The sequence below is a fragment of the Macrosteles quadrilineatus genome, unplaced genomic scaffold (genome assembly GCF_028750875.1).
Source record: "Macrosteles quadrilineatus isolate MER2022 unplaced genomic scaffold, UCM_ALF_1.0 Scaffold_11__1_contigs__length_5352618, whole genome shotgun sequence".
Classification (NCBI taxonomy): Eukaryota; Metazoa; Arthropoda; class Insecta; order Hemiptera; family Cicadellidae; genus Macrosteles; species Macrosteles quadrilineatus.
Window position 1 is genome coordinate 2,080,738 of NW_026542604.1, and position 23,651 is coordinate 2,104,388.

Consider the following 23,651-nt stretch of genomic DNA (forward strand, 5'->3'; position numbering starts at 1 on the left):
TTTGATGTTAATAGATCCATAAGAATATGACAACGTACCTTGTGTAGCAATAGCATCAATTGCTTCATATTGATGATTCATGAATGACATGTTTGGTATTTATTGCGACGAACGTGACCATGGGAACCTATATAGAATTATATATCACTAGAAACTAGATTTTTAGCTGAAAATAACGGTGCAAAAATTTTTCCGCGCTCTCAAATATTAACGGAGTTACGGCTGTTTTAAGTTTTATTTACCGGTAGGCCTAGGCTACTTTGTTTGACCTAACCTATTTATAAGCCTATGATATGTTCTCTCCAGATACTTGATATATTACGTTAATATTAAGTAATGATTAAAGTAGAAGACTCACTTTTTACCTGGAAATAACAGTGCAAAAATGTCTCCGAGGCCACGAATACTAACTAAGGTAACTTAAAATAATTTGACGTTTTGATTTCCTTTATCTACCTTCTGCCTTCTATTCTATCTAGTCTGCTACTAACGTACTAACTCTAACTCCTTCTTGCCGCAATACGGAATTCGGGAATTACGGACTAGACTAACTGTTTGTAGAACTGTACTGAACCGAACTGAAATGAAAATGAAAATACGAAATTGAAGAGTAGAGATTAAAAATAAGTCAATCAAAGACATTCAAATTCAAAGTACATGTACGACAAACATCTATCTAAGAAACAACAAGGCGAAGAAACAACAATAAATAAATAAATAAATAAGGCACTGAATAACTTATTTCAGAATGTTTTATGGAGTATGTTTTATCTATGGTTTTATTTAGGCATGTGTGGAAGGCAAGTCGGGCTTATGCGGATTCGTGACTGCATTAAGTGTTTTGAAGTTAGGTTAGATTAGGAAGGTAAAGTGTAGGTTATAGTGAACCGAGTTGATAATTTATATTACACACAGGCAGTTGTTGCGCCATTAAAATAGTGTGTTAAATACAACGAAATAACGATTTCAAAAATGCTGCAAGCTTGTAAGGTGAGCTTGATATCCTCTAGTTATCCAGCCTTTAGAATCTATAGAACAAAACCTGCAGTTTGAGGATAGCCATAGTAGGTTTAGGCCCTAAAACATAAATCAAGAAGAAAGTCGTGCAAGTTAATGATACTGTATTATGTTCGAGCGATATGTTATAATACTACAGTACTGATTTACGAATATATTTTATGATATTACTGTGAAATTTGTCAAAGGTTAATATGTTAACAAATTGTTTATCTGTGCTCATTTGCGAGTTTCTACGCTATTAACATAGTTTAAATTCTTTGTAAAATGGTCCAAGCCTTGTCAAGTTTTATATATCAATGGTTGACCTTGTGTTATATCATATTGTTAGATATCATCAATAATTGATTGTGCAATGACATATTGCATCTGGGCCCAGAATCGATCCGGCTGGAATTAAAATCAATTTTACGTGTTAAAAAATTAAAACCGCGTCCCGTGTAAACATAGCACAAACCCATGTATTCAAACAACCTTCCCAACTCGTCAATAGCTTGTATGCATTCAGAATAAATTAGCACAAAGCGCAAATATGTTTCCTAATCCTAAGTGGTTTTTTGAACCTTGGTTATTCCTTGTCGAGATTGTTCAGTTTGACTGTCGACTTGCGCCACCCATGATGCTCAGATGAAACCCAACTCTGACAGTCAGACCACGGTCGGAATCATAACACACCTATTGTGTGCGCAAGCTTATTCAAAAGCTTATTATCCATTCCGAATAAATGCATACCAGATTATCTAGATGGTACTACTAGAGTTGTATTGTAGTCAAAACCTAGTTGAGTTCTCCGCCCACCCACAAACTGTTACAAAATCGTATTGTGTTTCAAATTGTTGATGTAAATTCACCAATGTAGATAGCATCGCTGTCAGTAGCAACAATGGGGTTCCGGTTTGTGTGGTGTACGCAAGCAACATTCTAGCTCGGCTACGTGACATTGACTAAAGCTTGTTTGACATTAAGTTTCTATGTCTAAAAATGTGTTATTTCAGTATGGGTCCTCTCAACTGGCTATCAAAATATTCTGCTTTGGATAGTGCTAGTAGACTTTCATGTCATTGAATTTGAAGCTTGTTATGTTGTGTTTATTTTTGAGTAAACGTTATAAATACTCAACTCTTCTGTCATAAAATCATATAGTACAGGTAAAATAATACAAAAACACTCCATATAAACAACAAAATTTGTACATTCATGAAATTTCACCGGTGAGTTACTAATAATATGAGAAATGAAGATCCGATGAGTCCCCAAAATTTTGGGCGTGCTAAGGCCCTTTTTGGGGCCCTTTTTGTTCCGAAGGGCCCTTAATCCTGAATAATTTTGTTTTTACGTTTAAGGTCGTGTGAGGTGTGGTTTTCGATGGTTTTAGTTATTTTAAATCGATTGGGACTAGTTTTATGTATATTAAACCACTCCGTACAGGGTGTTTAGAAATATTATTACTTTTTACGATATTTAAACATTTATTCATAAAGTGATAAAATTAGTTACCTCCATGCATGCTCTATATAAAAGGGGATTATTGAAAATAACTAATTCTTTACTATATAAGAGGGAAGGATCTCAAGGAGTAAGAGAAAATATTAAATACCCCCGTCACAGCCAACCTGCAGACTAAGCGAATTTTAATTTGCCCGATTTTCAATTAAATCTAATAGTTTAATGAAATGAGGTCTAATAGTTTAATGAATACTTAGGTTTGCTGCTACAAGGAGGCTAATAAAGTGTGTTTATAGTAACATCTTAATAGCCTAGTATAAAACAAATAAATTTGACAAGTTTTACTAAGACATATCTATAAACAAACAAACAAAATCATTTTACACTATTCTCCTTAAGAATAACATGGAATTTTAAATTTACAATTTTTGAATTTTATTCGTAACTAACACACTTACAAAACACGTTAATATACTAAATTATTTGTTTTCTTTGAGCTCTTTAAAATGCTGTAGAGAAAAATTGGGAAACTTTGTCTTTTGAGGGTCAAAGATTACATATTTTTACCACATAAAACCCTGTTCCATGGACCGATTATGCCGGTTTCGTTAAAATTGAACCTAAATTACTCGAGTTATCATGTTTATGGACACGTATATAACATGGATATATTATATTATATGTGGATATAAACACATATATACTATTTTGAGTAGATGGTGCTTTAGGCTTCTGGGGCCATCGAAATGAAAACGTAAATCGGTTTCGGGTCTATGTTTTACCATGAGACCTTCGGTAATAGCTTATCTCCTAAATGGGATGTTCGCTAAAAGGGGATGAAGGGGATGGATGAAGTTTCACACTATAACATGATAACATAGGTTACTAAGCAAAAATTTCAACTTTTAAGGTGGTGTGAATAATCTTTCAACGTGTTTATTATGCAAATCTCATAGACCAATTTCAAATTGATATGTATTTTCCTAAGGTAGTATTTAAGTTATTTTTTTACATTTATTAAAAATTAAAACAATTGCATTTGTATATAACCTTACATTACACATTAAAATGAAGTACTTCAACTAAAGCTATTTTTCTACAATTTATGTAGTATCTCTCTTTACAATTTCATTATCACAATAATTATTCTCAGACGACTCATTAAAAATTTTATTATTCTTAGCAACTTGTCCATCTTTACTGATTTTGTCCAAGTTGGTGTTCAAGCAGGATTCCCCTTTACAAACCTAAAACCTTGCATATTGCAGAACAGGCAACACCAATCTTAAAGCACGAACAATATGTGGTGCAAAAACACCTTTCATACATACTGACGTTTGCAACTTGTATCTTAAGTTCCTCAAACTTATTTTCAATCAATCCAAGTACAGTTATCTTTCGTGGTTATGACGACCAGGACAGCACTAAGACATCAGAGCAGCATTGTCGGCACAAGCATTTTTGTCCTGAACAATGGGAACGAGGTTTATGGGGTAAAAATTGGGTTTTCTTATTTACTTTACCCTCAAAACACAAAGTTTTCCAATTTTTCTCTAGAACATTTGAAATAGCTTAAAAAAATAATTTAGTATATTAACGTGTTTTTGTATGATACTAGTTACGGATAAAAATACTAAAATTATAAATTTAAAATTCCCATGTTATTCTTATGTAGAATAGTGTAAAATGATTTTTTTTATTGTTAATAGATATATTTTGATCAAACTTATTAAATTTATTTGTTTTATACTAGGCTTTTAATATTTTACTATAAACACACTTTATTAGCCGCCTTGTAGCAGCAAACCTAGGTTATCATTAAACGCAACGCTATTTTAGATTTAATTGAAAATCAAGTAAGTAAAACGGAAATTCGCTAGGTGTGCAGGTTTGCTGTGACGGGGGTATTTAATATTTTCTCTTACTCCTTGTGATCCTTCCCTCTTATATAGTAAAGAATTGCAGTTATTTTCAATAATCCCCTTTTAGCGAATTTCCCTATAGGGAAGTAGCTATTACCGTAGGTCTCATGGTAAGACCGAAGCCCGGGACCGATTTACTTTTCCATTTTGATGTCCCCAGAGGCCAAAAACACCATTCGTTCAAATTTTTATATATCTATATATAGATATATATATATATATATATATATATATATATATGTGTCCATCCGCACGATAACTTGAGTAATTTTTGTCCGATTTTGATGAAATTTGGTTTGAAGGTGTAAGGCGGGATAAACTTGAATGAGTTCGCGAACCAGCATGATCGGACTATGGGAACGGGGGTTTATGGGGGGTTTTATGGGGTAAAAATAGGTTTTTCCCATTTTGACTCTAAAAACACCAAATTTCTAAATTTCTTTTCAAACCATTTTGTAGAGCTTAAAAAAACAAATAATTTAGTATATTGAAGCGTTATTATGCGCCTAATTGTTACGGAGAAAATTCAAAAAAATTGTAATTTTAAAATTCCCATGTTATTCTTATGGAGCATAAGTCAACTGTTGTAGTTTGCTTGTTTATGAAAATATTTTAATCAAATTTGGAAAATACATTAACTTCTTACTAAACCACAGTACCTTTTAACATTTTACATAAAAAAAAACTTGTTTACCCTCCCTGTTGCAGCAAACCTAAGTACTCATTAAACTAATTCTGTTTAAATAGGGAATAAATGTGCTATTTTTAAGGAGACATTTTAGTTTAAATCCAATCAGGCAAATGGAAATTCGCTAAGTCTGCAGGTTTGCTGCGGCGGGGGTATGGTTATTATATAGAGCATGGAGGTAACTAATTTTTTTCACTTTATGAATAAATGTTTAAATATCGTAAAAAGTAATAATATTTCGAAACACCCTGTATGGAGTGGTATTTGTTTTATACTCGGCTGTTAAGATTTTACTATAAACACACTTTATTAGCCTCCTTGTAGCAGCAAACCTAAGTATTCATTAAACTATTAGACCCTTTTTTCATTAAACTATTAGATTTAATTGAAAATAGGACAAATTAAAATTAGCTTAGTCTGCAGGTTTGCTGTGACGGGGTATTTAATATTTTCTCTTACTCCTTGAGATCCTTCTCTCTTATATAGTAAAGAATTACAGTTATTTTCAATAATCCCTTTTTTTAAAGAGCATGCATGGAAGTAACTAATTTTATCACTTTATGAATAAATGTTTAAATATTGTAAAAAGTAATAATATTTCTAAACACCTTGTACGGAGTGGTTTAATACACATAAAACTAGTCCCAATCGATTTAAAATAACTAAAACCATCGAAAACCACACCTCACACGACCTTAAACGTAAAAACAAAATTATTCAGGATTAAGGGCCCTTCGGAACAAAAAGGGCCCCAAAAAGGGCCTTAGCACGCCCAAAATTTTGGGGACTCATCGGATCTTCATTTCTCATATTATTAGTAACTCACAGGTGAAATTTCATGAATGTACAAATTTTGTTGTTTATAAAACCCTATTTTACCTGTACTAATATGACAAGTAAAACACACGACGTTTGGATTGTTATGCTCAGTTAAAATAGATTTAAAGCTGGTCGAATACGAATAGAAGTTAGCATACAATCATACTCTCTCCTAACTCCTATCCTTATGGATCAGCTGAAGACAATTTTAATAAAATCATATGACAAGTAAAACACACTACACTTGGATTGATATGCTCAATTAAAATAGATTTAAAGCTGGTTGAATACGAAGAAATAAATAGCCTAGTTATACAATCATACTCTCTCCTAACTCCTATCCTGGATCATCTGAAGACAATTTTAATGTTAGTTATGTACGGTTTATGTTTGTTGTCCACCATTTGTTTCTAATTTTTGACCCACTTTAAAACTACCCTAACAATAACCATCTATTTGTAAAATATTGCTTCTAGAGATAGACACATACTCAAACGTCTCCATAAAATACAAATCATATCAGGCGTCAATTTATACCACAGCATAAGAAGCGATCTTGCACTTAAGTGCACTTAAGTCAATTGTGTTATCAAGTAGTAATCTCGAATCGTATTTAGGATAATAGCAGGTCAAACCTTTGTCTATTAATAAACCCACATTTTGTTACTATTGTAGGCCTAGGGATCGAAACACACAGCTTTGATAAATATAAAAATTTTACGTCATTATGTGAACAGCACAAAAACAACATGAGGCAACGTCATCGTATTCGATCATGTGTAAGAAAAAACAGAATATTCTTTGCGTTATTTCCTGGAAATTGCAAACTTTTCACTTCTAAAATAGGTGGCACCATAAATCGCCATGATTTTAAATTAAGCTACAAATAACTTTTCTAGAGCAAGATACAAATCTTCAATCAAATTATATAAGAATTTGATCCATAAAATTATCATATCTAAATAGAATCTGTTGGCTAAAGAAATTGATGGGGGTTATACGTTATGCTTATCGTTATATCTTTATTATGAATAATCTACATAACAATTTTTGTAAACACGGCAAATATTGGATTGCTAGAAAAGTATATCCATAGATTACATAATAAACATAATTGTATACAGTATTAGTTCATCAGCTATGGTATGACCTAAACAAAAATTGTACGGAAATTTCACAACTGACATCACTAAATGACTCTTAGAGTAATACCATTCACTTACGATTTTGAAGAAGTTGACATATCTATATAGGCTATCTGTAGCCACAGTCTATGTTGTAGCCTATTTTTATTAAAAAAGAAAAATAACAAGTTTATTTTTCAAGAAGCCATTGACAGAGTGTTCTTCAGTCTATTATAAATCATTTATATAAAATTATTATCTCCCTTAGTATTAGTATCCAGTAAATGTGACATGAAAGGTGCTATAGTGGGAAAATAAGTAGTCCAGTCAGTTTGACTTGGTTAAACAGTATCTAAATCGGCAAACTCTGTCGGCGGCTCAACTACGCCAATTTTGCTACGAACACTGACAAAAACTTTACCATGGGGATGGAATGTCCCTTGTCTATTTATATCAATAGTCAAAGGTAACACAAACAAAATTGAACTAGTAAATTGCCTTATTTCATTGAATTAGCAGCAGGGTAGCCGAGTGTTGATACTGTCCCTCTGCCAATCCAAAGCATATTTTCGCTTCTATCCTGAGAAAAGTCAGTAGGCTTTTGATGGTTCGAAACTAGAGTTAACCGGCCATGATCATTAGGCTTTTATTAAATGCACCTGGAAATAAGCCGCTGGACAAACCCGCATTCTCTAAAACTCTATTTGTTCCATTATTTCTTACTAGTGTACATGTTGCTCGAAATCGAGCAATTGCAAAGAAGTACAGGAGTTATTTGTAAACAAATAACTTGTTTAAAAACTAATAACAGTCATAATTCCGATGATTTTAAAAGAGTCAACTAAAAGATTATTAACTAATGGAAATACTCACAATTTACATAACAGTCCTATTCCAGTTTAAAGGGTTAATTATTAACAACTATCAAACTGCCCATGGACGGGAAAAGGTAAGCTTACAATTTAAGTCAACGTAAAATGGCTGTCAGCGTTTATAAAGTACCGTACCTAGAGTTATTTAGCCAGTTTATAGACAATCAGGTGTAGGCTACCGTACTTTAAACTCTACAGGACAGAGTTAGGCAAAAACTGGCAAAATTCTGAAATGGTGTTATTTATCATAGACTTACTCATATGCCAAATCCTTAAAATAAAAATTCAATAACTAATAACTTATATCATTAAACACAAACCAATATCCAAAACTATACACATTTTTAATACAACATAATTTACACATTGACGGTTTACAATTAACATGCTCTTCTTCTCACTATTAATTTTTGCTTTGCAACGGGAAAAGTCTGTTTAGTAATCATTGAAATAGATTTACAAAAAATAATCTATCACAAAGTTTAAGATTAAATAAACCTACCACATAGTTGTTTTTTTTATCAGCTGTCTGAAATTGTGAAATAGGTATTTGATAGTTCTGCTTGTTTACATTCAAATGTCAAAGCAAATGTAAACATTGTGAATTTTCTCATGCTCATATGGAGACAGATTTATAATATTTAATTTTTTGACAACAGCTGGAGTTTAAAAACAATTTTTGTTTCCCATGTTAATCTTATGGAGAAATACGAAACTTTAAAGGGCCCCAGGGCCTCACTCTCTAATTATTTCCCTAAAAAGAAAGTTTCCTGCACAACTTCACGTTATGCTCTTTCCAATGACACCAAAAACTTGTCAATTGGTTCAGTAGTTTCGGAGGAGTAATTGTCACAAAAATCCTGCTTGCGTATTAAATAAGTATAGATTACTGGGATAATTTGATGGTTTGCTGTAAGTCCTGCAAGTTTGAGTCGCTAAACATTTACGAATGCGCACTCTGTTGGTGTCTCAATTTATAAGTACGTTCAATTTTATTCTTAAACTGACTATAGTTTTAACATGGGTATGGAATGTGTTTATAAGGATTAATCTATGCTCTCACATTTAAGTCTGCACCGTACTATGAAACACCAACACGGAATGTGTCAGATCATATTGCTTGCTAGGCGAAGACAGTGAAGCCGCAGTGAAGCTGACAGCTGACGCATGTTTGGTTATCCTTGGCATCGTCACTGTCACTAACTATAATATGTGGACCTTGAACATGATAACATCATGAAAGCCATCTAACACCATAGATTCAACATACTCCTTATGCATTTATCATCCTTATAAATTAAATCACGTTATACTGTGGTGTAATCTTTTACTTTTGATTCCTCATGAAGTTTGTGAACAGTTGATGACACTTCAATGCGTCCCAAATGAAGTTGTAATATTTTTTAATGCTTTATAAAGTTATATCTATATATTTAATAGGCCAACATGAATTGGGTAGTAATTGTTTTGAAGCTGCCACGCATCCGATGGCCATGCTTAAGGTGTCATTGGATAGGTTGTGTGCCATCATAGGTTTGTTTCAACGATTTGCCATCACGAAATTTTTTTTTGAAATTTCATCAGGGCTCTGACCCAGTGACCTTCAAAGTTCTCATGTTATTCTCAGGGAGAAAATGTTAGTTTACATTTTAATATACGAAGTTTGAAATACACACTAATAATTGAACAAGTGTTATACTAAAATTGAAATTAATGGATGCATGACTATCCTGTAAGGATTTATTATACGTCCTATTAGCATTTGAGTAGGGAAATAAAAATAAAAATTTAAACCTTTTGGAAATAATTAATTAAAGTCTCCTGGATATGCATGCGTATACGGATTTGGGTGTTACTAATTCGGGTGTATTAATTTAGTCAAAGCTCGACAAATATTTAATGTGCCGTATAAAAATAAAAAATAAATAGGTATAAACACACCAAAAACCAAACTAAACTTGATGATATCAATGATCCACATGAGTGTGATGTAGGTGTGATTAATGTGTCTTTCATTAATTAGTTTAGATTCGAAGTTTTATTCAGTAAATGACAGTAAGTCAGGGCAATGAAAACCACTATTCGATTAAAAATGTCTCAACTTGTTGATTTATCTATTAATTATATTCAGCAATGGTTGTGCGTCTGACATCCAATGAAGCCACTGGTGGAGGTGATGCAAGAAGCAACGGAAGTGTTACAAAACCGAAGTGAAAGTTGTTGAAGTGATAGCTACGTGCTAAATTAATGAACCTGACTGTAAACAAATTAATGATAAAAATATGCCACACGTGGGAAACCTGTGTTGTACAAATCTGATGTTTTCACGGTTATGATGTGAACGTTTGTGAAACATTGCAAGAGTTCGAGCTTTATTTTAAACACTTCTGATCCCAAGGCTCCAGTTGTTAAACTTTGATGTGTGATTGTTGCTAAAACATTACTTTTTTACTTATTTATGTTAGAACGTTTTAAAATTTGTGTGTTCAGCGTTCAAGGTACTGTATATCGATCAGAGAGCCTTGTTGATTCCTTTGACTGCAATACAATACACTTTTGAAATCGGGTTGTTGGAACAGTGCTCTTTTACTCCGAAGACGGTTTTATAACCATTTCAACACATATTCAAATTTCTTATGATTAATCTTAGACTTTTGAGTTATATTTGTTGTTGAAACAATTTTCATCCACGTTGAAGACAGTTCCATATTTACTTTTAAAACACTCGAATTTTATATTCGAAAAATGTGCGTTCAAATTCAAACCGTCACAACTCTGCACAAATATAAATGGACTGTGGTATCGCGTTGATTTGGACGTTGGTGAAGTGATGTGACCATGTCGTCAGTGGACTTTGACGACGTCTTGGTCCAGATTGGAGAGAGAGGCAGGTATCAACATGTGATGTATTATCTGCTATGTATCCCAGCGACTCTGCCTGCTGCCTTCCTAGCCTTCAGTCAGGTGTTCGTGTCTGCAACGCCGGACCACTGGTGCCGAATCCCGTCCCTAGAACACTTCATCTTCGGTAAGTACCTGAACAACTTCAATTGCAGTAAATCTGAGTGGTTGTAACGCTAAAAGTAATTAAAAAATTGCCGGTTCGATCAGGGCCCCCTTGAGCTTAAAAGGTGTTTTTTAACATGTGTTTTTCTACAATTAAAAAATCTCTTTTATGTGTCTCTGAATAACCTAAAAACGCGAGTTTACAGGCCTAATTTTCAATAGTTTACCCCCCCCCCTAATTAGTTAGGCCTATGGGTTTGATTAAAGGAAAGTCGAGCATTTTTGACAGTTTGAAACTGGGCCCAGCTGACCTATATTGGGCTTTGCATGTCCCCTGACTGCTGTACTTATAACTCTATCTCGCTCCTTTCGATCTACACTAATCCTTATCTTATATTCAGGTTATACGAATCCTTATGTTCCCGTCTCAATGTGGTCATAGTGCTCATCTAACAATCAAAAGGTCGCCGGATCGATTCTGATAAAAGTATGAAGCTTTTTGACGGTTCGAAACTGAACCCAGCTGTCCCTGATCCTTGGACTTTATGATCCTGGCTAATGAAACAGCTGATCAGCCAGTAACAAAGTTACACGAAACATCTCACTCCATTCTTCACTCATATTTGGGTTAAATTATGCACCTAGGTGGCGTCCCCATATCAATTTTTGATGACAATAATATTCATAATAATAATGACGAGAGGTCGTCCAGTGGTCGAAACTCGACCAAAAATATGTAATGTACAGACTTCTCTATTTTCTCCCCAGACTGTAAATAAAACATGTGATTTGAGTTTCTTCCATTTGTTTTGATTTTCTGTTTATATGTCGTTGTTATTTCGTAACCAGCATGGCAACCCATAAATTCCATGTTAATTTTTTCAAATTTTTAAACTAATTTTTTGTGCTTATCTTTGAGCCCATTTTAATTTATAAAGGGATTCTGCACACCTACAGGAAAATAGCTTTCTAACGGTATGCGTAGATTTTCCCTATGATGCACACGAGCTGAGAAAAAAGGTTTTAAAGAAACATGCTTGCCTATTAATATATAGATAGGTATTGCAGCATGTAAAGTACTTACTTTCTTAAAATACCCCCGCCGCAGCAAACCTGCAGACTAAGCGAATTTCCATTTGCCTGATTTGATTTTCAATTAAATCTATTCAAATAACATTAGGTTTAACGAGTACCTAGGTTTGCTGCCTACAGGGTAATAAAGTGTGTTTTTCAGTAAAATATTAATAGCTTAGTATAAAATAAATAGATTGGCAAGGTTTGATCCAAATATATGCATAAACAAGCAAACTACAAAAGTTTACTTATTCTCCATAAGAATAACATGGGAATTTTTAATTTATAATTTTCTCCGTAACCAATAACCATACAAAAACACTTCAATATACTGAATTATTTGCTTTTTTAAGCTCTTCAAAATGGTCTAAAAGAAACTTGGGAAATTTTATGTTTTGAGGGTCAAAAATGAGAAAAACCAATTTTTACCCCATAAATCCCCCCATGTGTTTTTGGCTTCTAGGAACATCAAAATGAAAAAGTAAATCGGTCCCGGGACTAAGTCTTACCATGAGACCTACGGTAATAGCTTATTCCCTATAGGGAAATTCGCTAAAAAGTAAAACGATATTCTAGCATTTTTTATAATTAGAAGTTTATTTTTAACCAAGCTTTAGCACTGACAGTTACAGTAGTTTAATCATATCGGTTTTCATAAATATCTGATTCTTAGACAACTAACTGTTTGGTTATGCGTACGTAGCTTGTTTACTCTGACACGGGCCAATCAGCTGTATACACGGACAATCAGCTGTTGGATGTAAAGAACAGCTGATGTTTGATTTTTATTGTTCTTTTATCTTGTACATTTTCCCGTATGATGCTTTCACCACCTCTTATCAAAAATCCAACTCTCCCTTTCAAATAACAACTTTTTACATAATCATACCAATAAAATAGTCTTTTAGCTAACGAAACTAGTTTACAACAGTTTGTTATGAACTTAGAAAAATATAATATTTCATGGTTTAGAACAAATATGCGTTAGGTAGAAGGCCTACTTCAAACTGGGGCCAGGTTAGTCCCAATATTGTGTAATTTTTTAATATGAACAGAATTTGATTACCGGTATCTAAAAAATATCCAATACTCCAAGTAAAGTGTTGGATTTTAAGACACCCGTCCATTTTGTATGTATATAAGTCTTAAACAGTTAATTCTTAGTCTAACTTGTGGCATTAAATCGTGCTGCTATGAGTTCATAATTGAAATCCAATTTTTAAAGTCATTATGTCCACTAAATGAACCATTTTATGGCTTCGCAGATTAAGAAATCAAAATAATAAACAAACCTTTTCAAAATGAATGTAAATTAAAATTAGCTCGTTTTTAAACTTACTGACATTGTAAAAATACTTTGTTTTATTACTTAGTTTCATCTATGTTTAATTTTGTCATATGTAGGAAAATGAAAGCTTGTATGATTGATAAGGTTGTTTTTTCTGTTGCTAGAGCGATTTATGTACAGGGTATTTCACAAAGAGGTTTACACATGATATTCTATAATTTGGTCGTCTGGATTATTTGCTCCTTAAGCTTAAGTTACGTTTGTATGCCTCAAGCAATATTTTTCCAATGAAACTTCGATTTAACATCAAGTCCCAAAAATGGACCGCAGCAATCAAATCAGGTAATGACTCAATTTGTTGTTTAGGAATTAAAATAAGTTGGTATGGATTTCAATATGCCACCATTTCGATTCTACACATGTAAAGCTGACATTTTCACAAAATATGTTTATACATTTTGTAAAGTTTCTGAGATTTTTGTACATAAACGGTCAAGTAATATAAAACCAAACCCCTTGTGGGACACCCTGTATGCACACATTTTCTTTGGTACACAAAGTCTCAATTTATCTCCAGGGCTATCGCATTGCAGTGTTGCGGCGGGTTTTGGTTTAGTTCATAGAGCGATAGTTATGTTTTACTGCCTGACAAACCATCTGTTAAGTTGCCTGCTGTTTACAATAACAAGAGCGATGAGAATATCTTCGGATTTAGCGTAAGTCATCTCTATTCTGGGCCAGATCTCTACCCGTGCGTGTGTTTGGCCAAGTCTCGTCTTTGAAACTGGTAACTTTGGAATTTCAACCGTACACAGAGTAATGTAATAAATTAAATAGGCTACACAAATTTAAAACTATACCGTTTTGTACAATGAAACAGGTAAAAATTAGTTTTCTGACAGTCACTTGTAATGGCTGTTTATTTTTGTGGCTTGAACCATACTTTCTTTTTGATAATTTATCCACCGGTTTGTGACCTATTTTAGGCTTTTAATAAAAGGCTGGCTCAACCATTGTTCTTTTGGTCAGGAAGAATGCTACACAAGTCCTGATAAAGCTAGGTAAACATTAGCATTATAAGCTGTTTTCTCATCAATTATACGACTTGGGAATTCAAAGGAGTCTAATAAATCGCATTTCATTTTTATTTTACGTACTCTGTAAGTACAACAACAGGTAGGCCTTACATGCTGATTAAGAAGTTACCTACTCATTAACTATAAACAGAAGTTATCACCTACTCAGTACACTGCCCAATACTGCCCCATATTGACGAGTAGACAGTTAGTTATTAGTTATTTACTCGGTATTCTGTGATGACGCTGTTTCGATTTTTAGTTTTGTTCTTCAATTTAACACGGAGAACTAACATTAATGATCCAGGCAAGAAGGTTGACGTGGTCTTGGCTCTTGAGCAACTACGATAAGGATTCTGGTAAAAAGTTATGAGTCAGCTTATCGATAGTGTAATGCAGTACGTGTACGCTTTGTATGTGTCAGCATTTCTGACATTTGTATGTTATGTAAAGATGGCATCGAGTCTGTCACAGTAACGTTTATAATAATATTTTTTCCTATATAGATTATCAAGCACAAATGCTACCAAAGATGACCTATCATTTAGGGTTGATGGATTTCAACCAATATTGAACCTTTGGATCAATTTACGAAAAGTCAGAAAAAAGATTTAATTCATTAACTAAAACTAATATCACTGGTGGTTTTGCTCCTCTTTCTGTTTTTTAAGGCATTTGTTTATTTCCGATGTAAAAAAAATATTTCCTCCTCATTAGTCAAATTATTTGTCGCGTTATCCAATTCAAGGATTTCGCTTCATCTACGAATATCTAAGAAATATTGAAATAATTAATTAGTGGTTCTTATTAAATGCATTTGTCTGCATTCAAGAAACAAGTCCGCCATAGGGGATCAGGCAGTTTCGCTAGACCCTTTATACAACTATACAGTACTTACTAAAGTGAATCACGGGTATGTCTGAAATTCACGATATCGAACCAGCGCCCTAATGCCACTGTTGGTTAAACAAATGTGAGAGTGGCTGTTGTTTATAGGTAACAACGAGAGGTTTGTGTACATAATATATTATGTTGTTCAGTTGCTCCAGAATATAGCAGTCACTTGAGAAGTGCTCAGTTTGTGATGACGTAAACACTTTTATCTTCCACTCGATCATTGCTTGATTTTGGTTTGTGATTCGTGGTTCCGTAAGTGGACTTTTCATTGGATGGCCATGAAATATATTTGGTAAATGCTTTCTGAATTAATATATTATTAGGTATTTTAGTTTCAAATTCTCTAAAATCAACCTTGAAATGGTAAAAGCTAAAAATGTGAAATTTATTATACATATAAATGTTACCATACTAAAATATGGTCTTTAACATACTTATTAATAATGCAATATTTTCATGTTTGCCACTTAGACAGATGTTATGTTATTACTAGAGGACCCACGCTGCTCCGCAGCGTTAAAATAAATGTAATATCCGAGAAATAATCAAATTAATGATTTTTGATTGAGTAATAGAGTATCTTGAGCTTAACTGATTCAAACGATCAATATCTCAAATTAAAGCCTATAATTTATAGATTATGTTGAGTCTAAAACATATAAAAAAAACCTGAACAATACTGGAGCTATTAATTTTTAATCATAGAATTACCTTATGAAAAATAATTTTAATGTTTGTTGTTTACCTTGCGTTTGCTTGAAACCTTGAAACTCGTCCGATTTGAAAAACTAATAGCTTAAATGAAAGCCGGTATTTCACTGAAGGATCTTAGACCAATATATATATATATAGGATTATATAATTATATAACTGGTGAAATACACCTTAAATTTAAGTAAGAACTCCAAAAATAATCAAATTATGTTGTTTGGTCAAGAAATACATTAGGTAAACATATGCCGATGCTTGATGGCAACTCTGTGAGTGCATACCTTCAATTAGAGAGGTCAATCATGAAAATCGGCCGGAAAGAAGAGCCAAACGAACTCGGAAAAGAGAAACCAAATTTAACTTCCATATAAATACATGGGGAGCAAATTTCGTTTACATATAAGCAGAGTGGGATTATAGATAAATATATGCCGATGCTTGATGGCAAATCTGTGAGTGCATACCTTCAATTTGAGACCTCAATCATGAAAATCGGGGGATCATCTCATAACTCCAAGGTTTCATAACTCCAAGTGATCATAACTCCAAAGTTTCATAAGTCCAAGAGATCATAACTCCAAATTATATTTAATCCAAAGTTTCAAAACTACAAGTACCCGAAAAGGGATAATTTCATTACTCCAAGAAAAATATAAGTGCAAGTGATCATAACTCCAAAGTTTCATAAGTCCAAGATATCATAACTCCAAAGTTTCATAAGTCCAAGTAAAAATTAAACCAGAGTGTCATAACTCCAAAAGTTGAGTGGAGTCTCATATCTCCAAGTGGAATGTGTAGTACAGTCAGCGCCACAAGTTCCTGCGCTGTCCGCTCCGCTGTAATACTGTCAGCAGCCTTGCCGCATCATTGTATCCATATACCTACCGTCGCCTGTCAAACGATTATGTAATTTTGTTATATACTTACAGATTAATTAATTGCTATACTTCTTACTTCTATGCTAAAGGTACTTTAACCTTTAACTACTCGCGCGGGTTTTACTAACGTATGTACTCGCGTGGGGTGTTTTTGACACCCCGTTATTACATATTTGTTATAATTGTATTAACACTAATAATTGGTAAATAACATTTTTTGTTGTTATTTAAGTTTATTAAAACGTTTTTATTAGCTCGCTTTCTTGTCCGGTACAAATTTTGCAATCAATTTTATACTAACTTCCCAATGAGCTAGAGACTTGAAACTTGAAACTTGAAACATAGCCCACAAATGGAAGACAATGCAATATAATATCATTTAATTTTCATATTTCCCTTGGGCTACGCCCCATGGGCTTGTTTTTATTTTACTGTATACTGTTTCCAATATGAAAGAGTTATTTATTTTAAGTTATACAATGTAAATAATATATTTCTTTTACCAACTGCAGTTTGTGTGTGTATTTGGTCAAGTTTTGCATATAAACCATTTGTTGTATTAAAAAATATGTATTTTGTCATTGAACTGTTTGATATTGAATAACTAGCATATGTACTACCCGGAAAATATATAATTTTTAAAAGATTATATTATGTCTGTGAATGGTAAAGGTATTATTTTTCCCTAAAATGTACTACTAAAAAAACAGTTTTTAGGAGGGGGGATCGTAATACACACAAGTTTTGTGCAAACAAATTTATTTATATGTCAAAAACACTTGTTTGTTATCGAAATAAATGTAAATAAAAAATGTCCTTTCATTACTTTTAGAGTCTTTCGCAAAAAGAACAACATTACCTTATACAGGAACTTGTACTTTTTACGAAACGTTAACACTCACGTCGGGAGTTGAAAACACCCTATACTTTGTAATACACATGTATTACCAAGTGAACACTAGTGATCGCACGGGGACTTTGGATGAGAAACGTTCCTGTGTTTCACAGTTTTAACTTTACATTTCAGGTAATTTACACTAAGTGTACAATGCAGTTGTCTGCTTGCAACATTGAGCAGATAGCAGACATAATAATCAAATAATATCTAAAGTCAATGTTACATATGTTTCTCGTAAATGAAATGTATACTTGCAGTATCCAATCTCATTAGTATATATTTTGTTTCAAATGAATGCAATGTCTAATTTCGTTATTCAACGTCAATTACAAGTCTGGTTCAATTAAATGTATTGTCTACCTCAAAGTATATATGTGTCATCTGGTTCTCATAAATTAAATGTCTATTTGCAGTAGCAGTATCCTAAATCAATAGTACGCCAGCTTCACAAAAATGAGAAACTTACTTGCAGTATCCAATGTCAATGGTCCATTTGGTTCACATAAATAAGATGCCTATTTGCAGCATTCAAAGTCAATGATACGTCGGGTTCACTTAAACGAATTGTTTACTTGAAGTATACAAACTCAATGGTACATATCGTTCACGTAAATAAATTGTCTACTTGCAGGATCCAAAGAAATGGTTAATTTGATTCCCATAAACGGAGTGCCGATTCGCAGTATATTAAGTCAATGTTATTCTGGTTCACGTCAATGGAATGTCTACTTGCAGCATCTAAACTCAGTGGTATCTTCGGTTCATATTAATGGAAGTCCTAATTATTGCAGTACCTATTCAAAGTCTGCATTATTTAATTGTAAGTATAGTTCACTGAAATGGAAAGCCTACTTGGAATTGCAAGTTAAATGGAAATATAACTCAATGGTAGGCTTATATTTGGTTAAAATGTAATGGATATTTAGATTATTGAAAGTCAAAGGTGTTTCAGCCTTATTCCGGCGACCATAATTATTGGTTGTTTTCATTTTGTAGTAAATTATGCTCAATGATATTAATCTTATTGTTCTTCCCTTTTTCTGTGTCCTATACGGTAATGTAGTTTTTAAACGATTCTTTGACTAACATATGTGGCAATTCTTGTTTATCTTTTTAGTGTTATCTCGCAAATAAAGTCATAGCAACCAATGAACCCATAAGGCCCATGTTAAATAAAAAAAAAAAAAAAAAAAAAAATTCACGTAGGGAAAAGCACTGTGGTCCAATTTGTACCATTTAAGATTTATACATTCCCATGGTTGGTTACTATGATCGTGCTAAATTTCGTGTAGATCGCTTCAGCCGTTCAGGAGGTATTTGTAAAACAAAAAGAGGAGAGTAGTATAAGAGCTTCGCTTTGCGCCGTTCAATTACTAATGGTTGTTAATCCTCTATATATCGAAAACGGCCAATACGATTTCATTCTAATTTGATAAATAATTTATATCTGGCCTAAAAACGTGTTTACTGCAGTTAAAACTGCTAGCAAAAAACTAACTACGCAACAAAATTGAATTGAAAGTCTATAATTTTTAACATTGGCCTCATTGGTTTCCAAGTAACCATGACCATAGACTAATAGAACTATTTTAAGTTGTAGTGTGTTGTTATGTTCACCAAGGTTTTACGAGCAAATTAACGAATGCAGTACAAAGGGGAAAACACCAGTTGTTACTATTGAGCAAAGATTACACTGAAGATTACTCAATGTAGGGGTTCAATGGAAATAAGCTAATACTACTACCCTGTCATGGCTTGGTTCCCAGGTACTATGTACTACATAAAACCAGGGATACCGTCACCTCTAATTGAGACTTTTAACGAAATTCCCATAATAGGGAATAATCTATTACCGTAGATCTCATGGTAAGACCTAAACCCGGAACCGATTTTTATCTTCATTTTAAGAGCCCCAGAGGACAATACACACTTCGTTCAAACTCATATGCTGTACTGTATATAATAAATGTGTGTGTAAATTTGGAATAAAGGTTAAATTTGAAATATGTAGATCTTGATGAGTTTAAGTTATAATTGGGCCTATTAGGCTACCGGTATGCTGATTCAAAATGTCCAATGACGATTTGTCCTTAGTTAGTGATTTAAACGAGATGGATGATGGTTACCAATTTGGAGTCTCTGTCTTCACGATAAATAAATACACAAATTTAAGATACTGTACAACCATACTAACAAAATCCGTCTTGGAGGTTATGTTTACACAAACTCAAATAGTAAATAAATGTACTCGATGGGTTTCATTGAATTGAAAAATAAATAACAGCAATTAAATTAAACAGCTGACCAAAATGTAAACAATTATGTTCTTCATAAGGATAACATGGGAACTTTCAAAGCCACTGGGGCAGAGCCCAAGGGACTTTTTCAAAAATGTAAGGCCAGTTTGCAAATCTACGCGACACGCTCTTTCCAATGAGATGTCAATGGATAAAATCGGTTAAGAAATGGCGGAGGAGTTCAACCGACAAAGTTTCATGTAGCGTATTAATTATATAGATTTTCGTAATGAGCGACATTTCCTACCTGTAGGCTAAACGAAACGTGATACGTATATCTATATAATTAATACGCGAACACGAAGTTTGTCGGTTGAACTCCTCCGTCATTTCTTAACCGATTTTATCCATTGACGTGTCATTGGAAAGAGCGTGTCACGTAGATTTGCAAACTGGCCTTGAACTGGATTTGAAAAAGTCCCTTGGGCTCTACCCCAGTGGCTTTGAAGGTTCCCATGTTATCCTTATGAAGATCATAATTGTTTAAATTTTGATCAGCTGTATAATTTAATTGCTGTCAATATTTAAACTGCATTTCAAAGAAAAGCGTCCTACAAAAATTAAATCTTTGAAAAAGAAAGAACCCATTTGCAAATTATTGAAACATTAAAAGTCATAGAACGCCCCCTAGTAGAAGAAATAGAGATAATATTTTTTTAAAGAATTAACTATCGTCATTAGCCTGTATAATGAAGAACACCTACAAGATTCAGTTTCCTACATACTATGAACGAGGATGTTAGCCGAAGTGCTACAAATTTTATTAGGAAACATGGACTTAACTTTGTGATCATTGCAGAGGAAAGCCCTCTAAAGCCAAATAAATCTGGTACGTCAATGACATTAATCTATGTTTTCATAAAAGTCAAGCAATTTTAATAATAGCCTATGAAAATATCCAAGAGCCCCTTACCTGAAGGCTTTTAATTATTATTCATATAATGCTAAGGGAAACAAAAATCATCTGAACAACAGAAGGTCTTTAACTTTGCATTTTCTCAGGTAAATATAATTAACGTTATTGCAACTAAACAAAAAATACACCAATTGAACAAATAAAATTGTGACAGACAATTTGATGAAAAATAAGTACGAAAACGAATTTAACACAAACAAAAAACTAACATTTGGATTATGGGTTAAAATTCTGGTGACGCAATAACAACGATAAATATACAGAAAATCAAAACAAATTGAAGACTGGTACACAATCATCACATGTTTGATTTTCAGCGTGGGATGAATATAGATAAGTTCATATTTTATTTGGATTGTGGTCGAGTTTTGACCACTGGACGACATCAATTCTTATATTAAAGTACTTAACTCATTAAGGTACTTCAATAATACCTAAATGATAAATACCTTCTATTTAACTCAAATAAAACAATCTGGTATTAGGTATAGATGTATTTACTCAAAAACCTATTTCTATGATAATTTAGTCTCGAAATCCAAATGTTTAGACCTATCTATAGATTATATCCGCTTGTTTGGATCATACAAATCTAGATAGCATTTTTAAAATTTTAAATATGGTATTTTTTTTACTAAACCCATTATGCACTACAGACATTTTGCGTACAATTTACTTTGCTAACATACACTCTCATATTTGTTACGGAATAAAGATTTATGAGGGAACAAGTAATTGTAACTATAATCAAATTTTATATTTACAAATGAATGCTACAAGATGAAACCTTAACGTGGATTAATCCTGTGTAAATTTTTTCCGAAAAATAGGAGATGAAAAATAGTGGAAAAAAGGCACTACGACTTATTTGCGTTGTGCATCACGAATATTATGTAGAAAAAATTTCGAAATTTCGTACATACAGCTGAAGAAGTTAAGACTAAATATTTTTCATAGTTTAGAAATTTTAAAACGTGAACTAATACTGTATTTCCTTAATATTGTTGTTGGAAGACGGCAATTGCTAAAATACCGTGCGCGTGAACTAATTCATTCATACCTCGTGGTGGTCATCTAAGTCGATTACTGGACAAACTAAAAGTCTTACGAAAAAATGTTTGGAACAAAAATTTAAGAACATCTTATTATCTATACTTTTCTCGCTGAAAGTTTTCATCTGACCAAAAAATAACAAAAATCCTCGCTCACTTACTTTTTCATGTTTACATTGAACAACCTTTTCATATTTTCCATTATTAAACATTAATCATCTGCACGAACTAAATTGTATTTATATAGTATTAAACATCAGTTTACGCAGAATTTAAATATGTAAATTTCATCCTCTCACTATTTGTATTACAATTTAGACGAACGTGCAAAGCGACAGGGAACGCACCACTTCGAATAGTCTCGCCAACATCGGAAACTCTCTTCCAGCATGTGTGTGTGTAATGGGTGCGTGTGTGTGCGTACGTTATCGCTTCCTGCACGGACTGTACCCATTGTCACTTGGAGTTATGAAACTTGGTGTTATGAACCCTTGGAGTTATGAAACTTGGACTTGTGGTCCTTGCAAATCTGTACGTTTGGAGTTATGAAATTTTGTATTTTAATTTACTTGGTTTTATTTTAACTTGGACTTATGAATCTTGGAGTTATGAACGCTTGGAGTTATGAAACTTGGTCTTATGATATTTTGGTTTTAATTTACTTGGACATAATTTTACTTGGAGTTATGAAATGTTGTATTTAAAAGTACTTGGAGTTATGAAAACTTGGAGTTATGAACCTCACCCAAAATCGGTCGGGTAAAGAGCCAAACGAACTCGGCAAAGAAAAACCAAAATTAACTCCCATAAGAAATACATGGGGAGCAAATTTCGTTTACGTATAAGCAGAGTGGGATTATAGATAAATATATGCCGATGCTTGATGGCAAATCTGTGAGTGCATATCAATTTGAGACCTCAATCATGAAAATCGGTCGGGTAGAAGAGCCAAACGTAGTTGGAAAAGAAAAACAAAGTGTTTTTAATATATAAGATTATGATTTGAATAAAATAACATACAGACAAACGCATTTTCGTATTAAGTTTATATATGTTTTTCGGGTGCAAGGAACAAGTTCACAAAAAGTCCAAGTAAGTTTTTGTAAACCCACAAAAGTTTAGGTTTATAATAATAGTGTTTTCGGTTTTATATACGATCGTACCAGATTATAAATGAGATATTATCAAACGACGCAGTCTTGGTTATCTGTTGACAGTTCCTCCGATCAATATTGATATGAGAATGTGATTGTTATCAGCACCACTCGCCTTCTCTAGACTCGCCCGCGTCGCTTATCGAATGTTGTTTGGTGATTGGGCCAATCAAATCAATAAACAAGATAAATAGCGAGCCCATGTAACATCTCCAATGCCTTCCTGCTTGTACCATACGACCAGGGTAAACTTTTATAGTTTCAGGCTTCAACGAAAGTAAGAATATGGATGAATACGGTATGAATACATTTTAAACAAGTTCGTCATTACAGCAATACGAGAACGATTCAAACATAGAATAATTACTTTTCTTTTGTGTTTTCTACGCCAATGGTCTTATACCAACTAATGCCACCACCGTGGACATATTTGTTAGAAAGCATCATTAATACAATGACAAATGGCACCCGTGTCTGGAAACGATTTAAAGGCGAGCTCTGTAACCACTCGGCAAC

General features: G+C 33.2%; 1 protein-coding gene across 2 annotated transcripts in view; it reads left to right on the top strand.

Annotated features, from left to right (window-relative positions):
- The window catches only part of LOC129004828 (organic cation transporter 1-like), a 44,505-nt gene that overhangs the window by 4,689 nt on the left and 16,165 nt on the right, over positions 1–23,651 (top strand). For both annotated transcript variants that reach the window (XM_054433474.1, XM_054433475.1), the window contains exon 2: positions 10,020–10,916. In XM_054433474.1, the coding sequence (XP_054289449.1) occupies positions 10,727–10,916 (190 nt within the window). In that variant the 5' untranslated portion in view covers positions 10,020–10,726. The remainder of the gene's footprint in view (positions 1–10,019; positions 10,917–23,651) is intronic.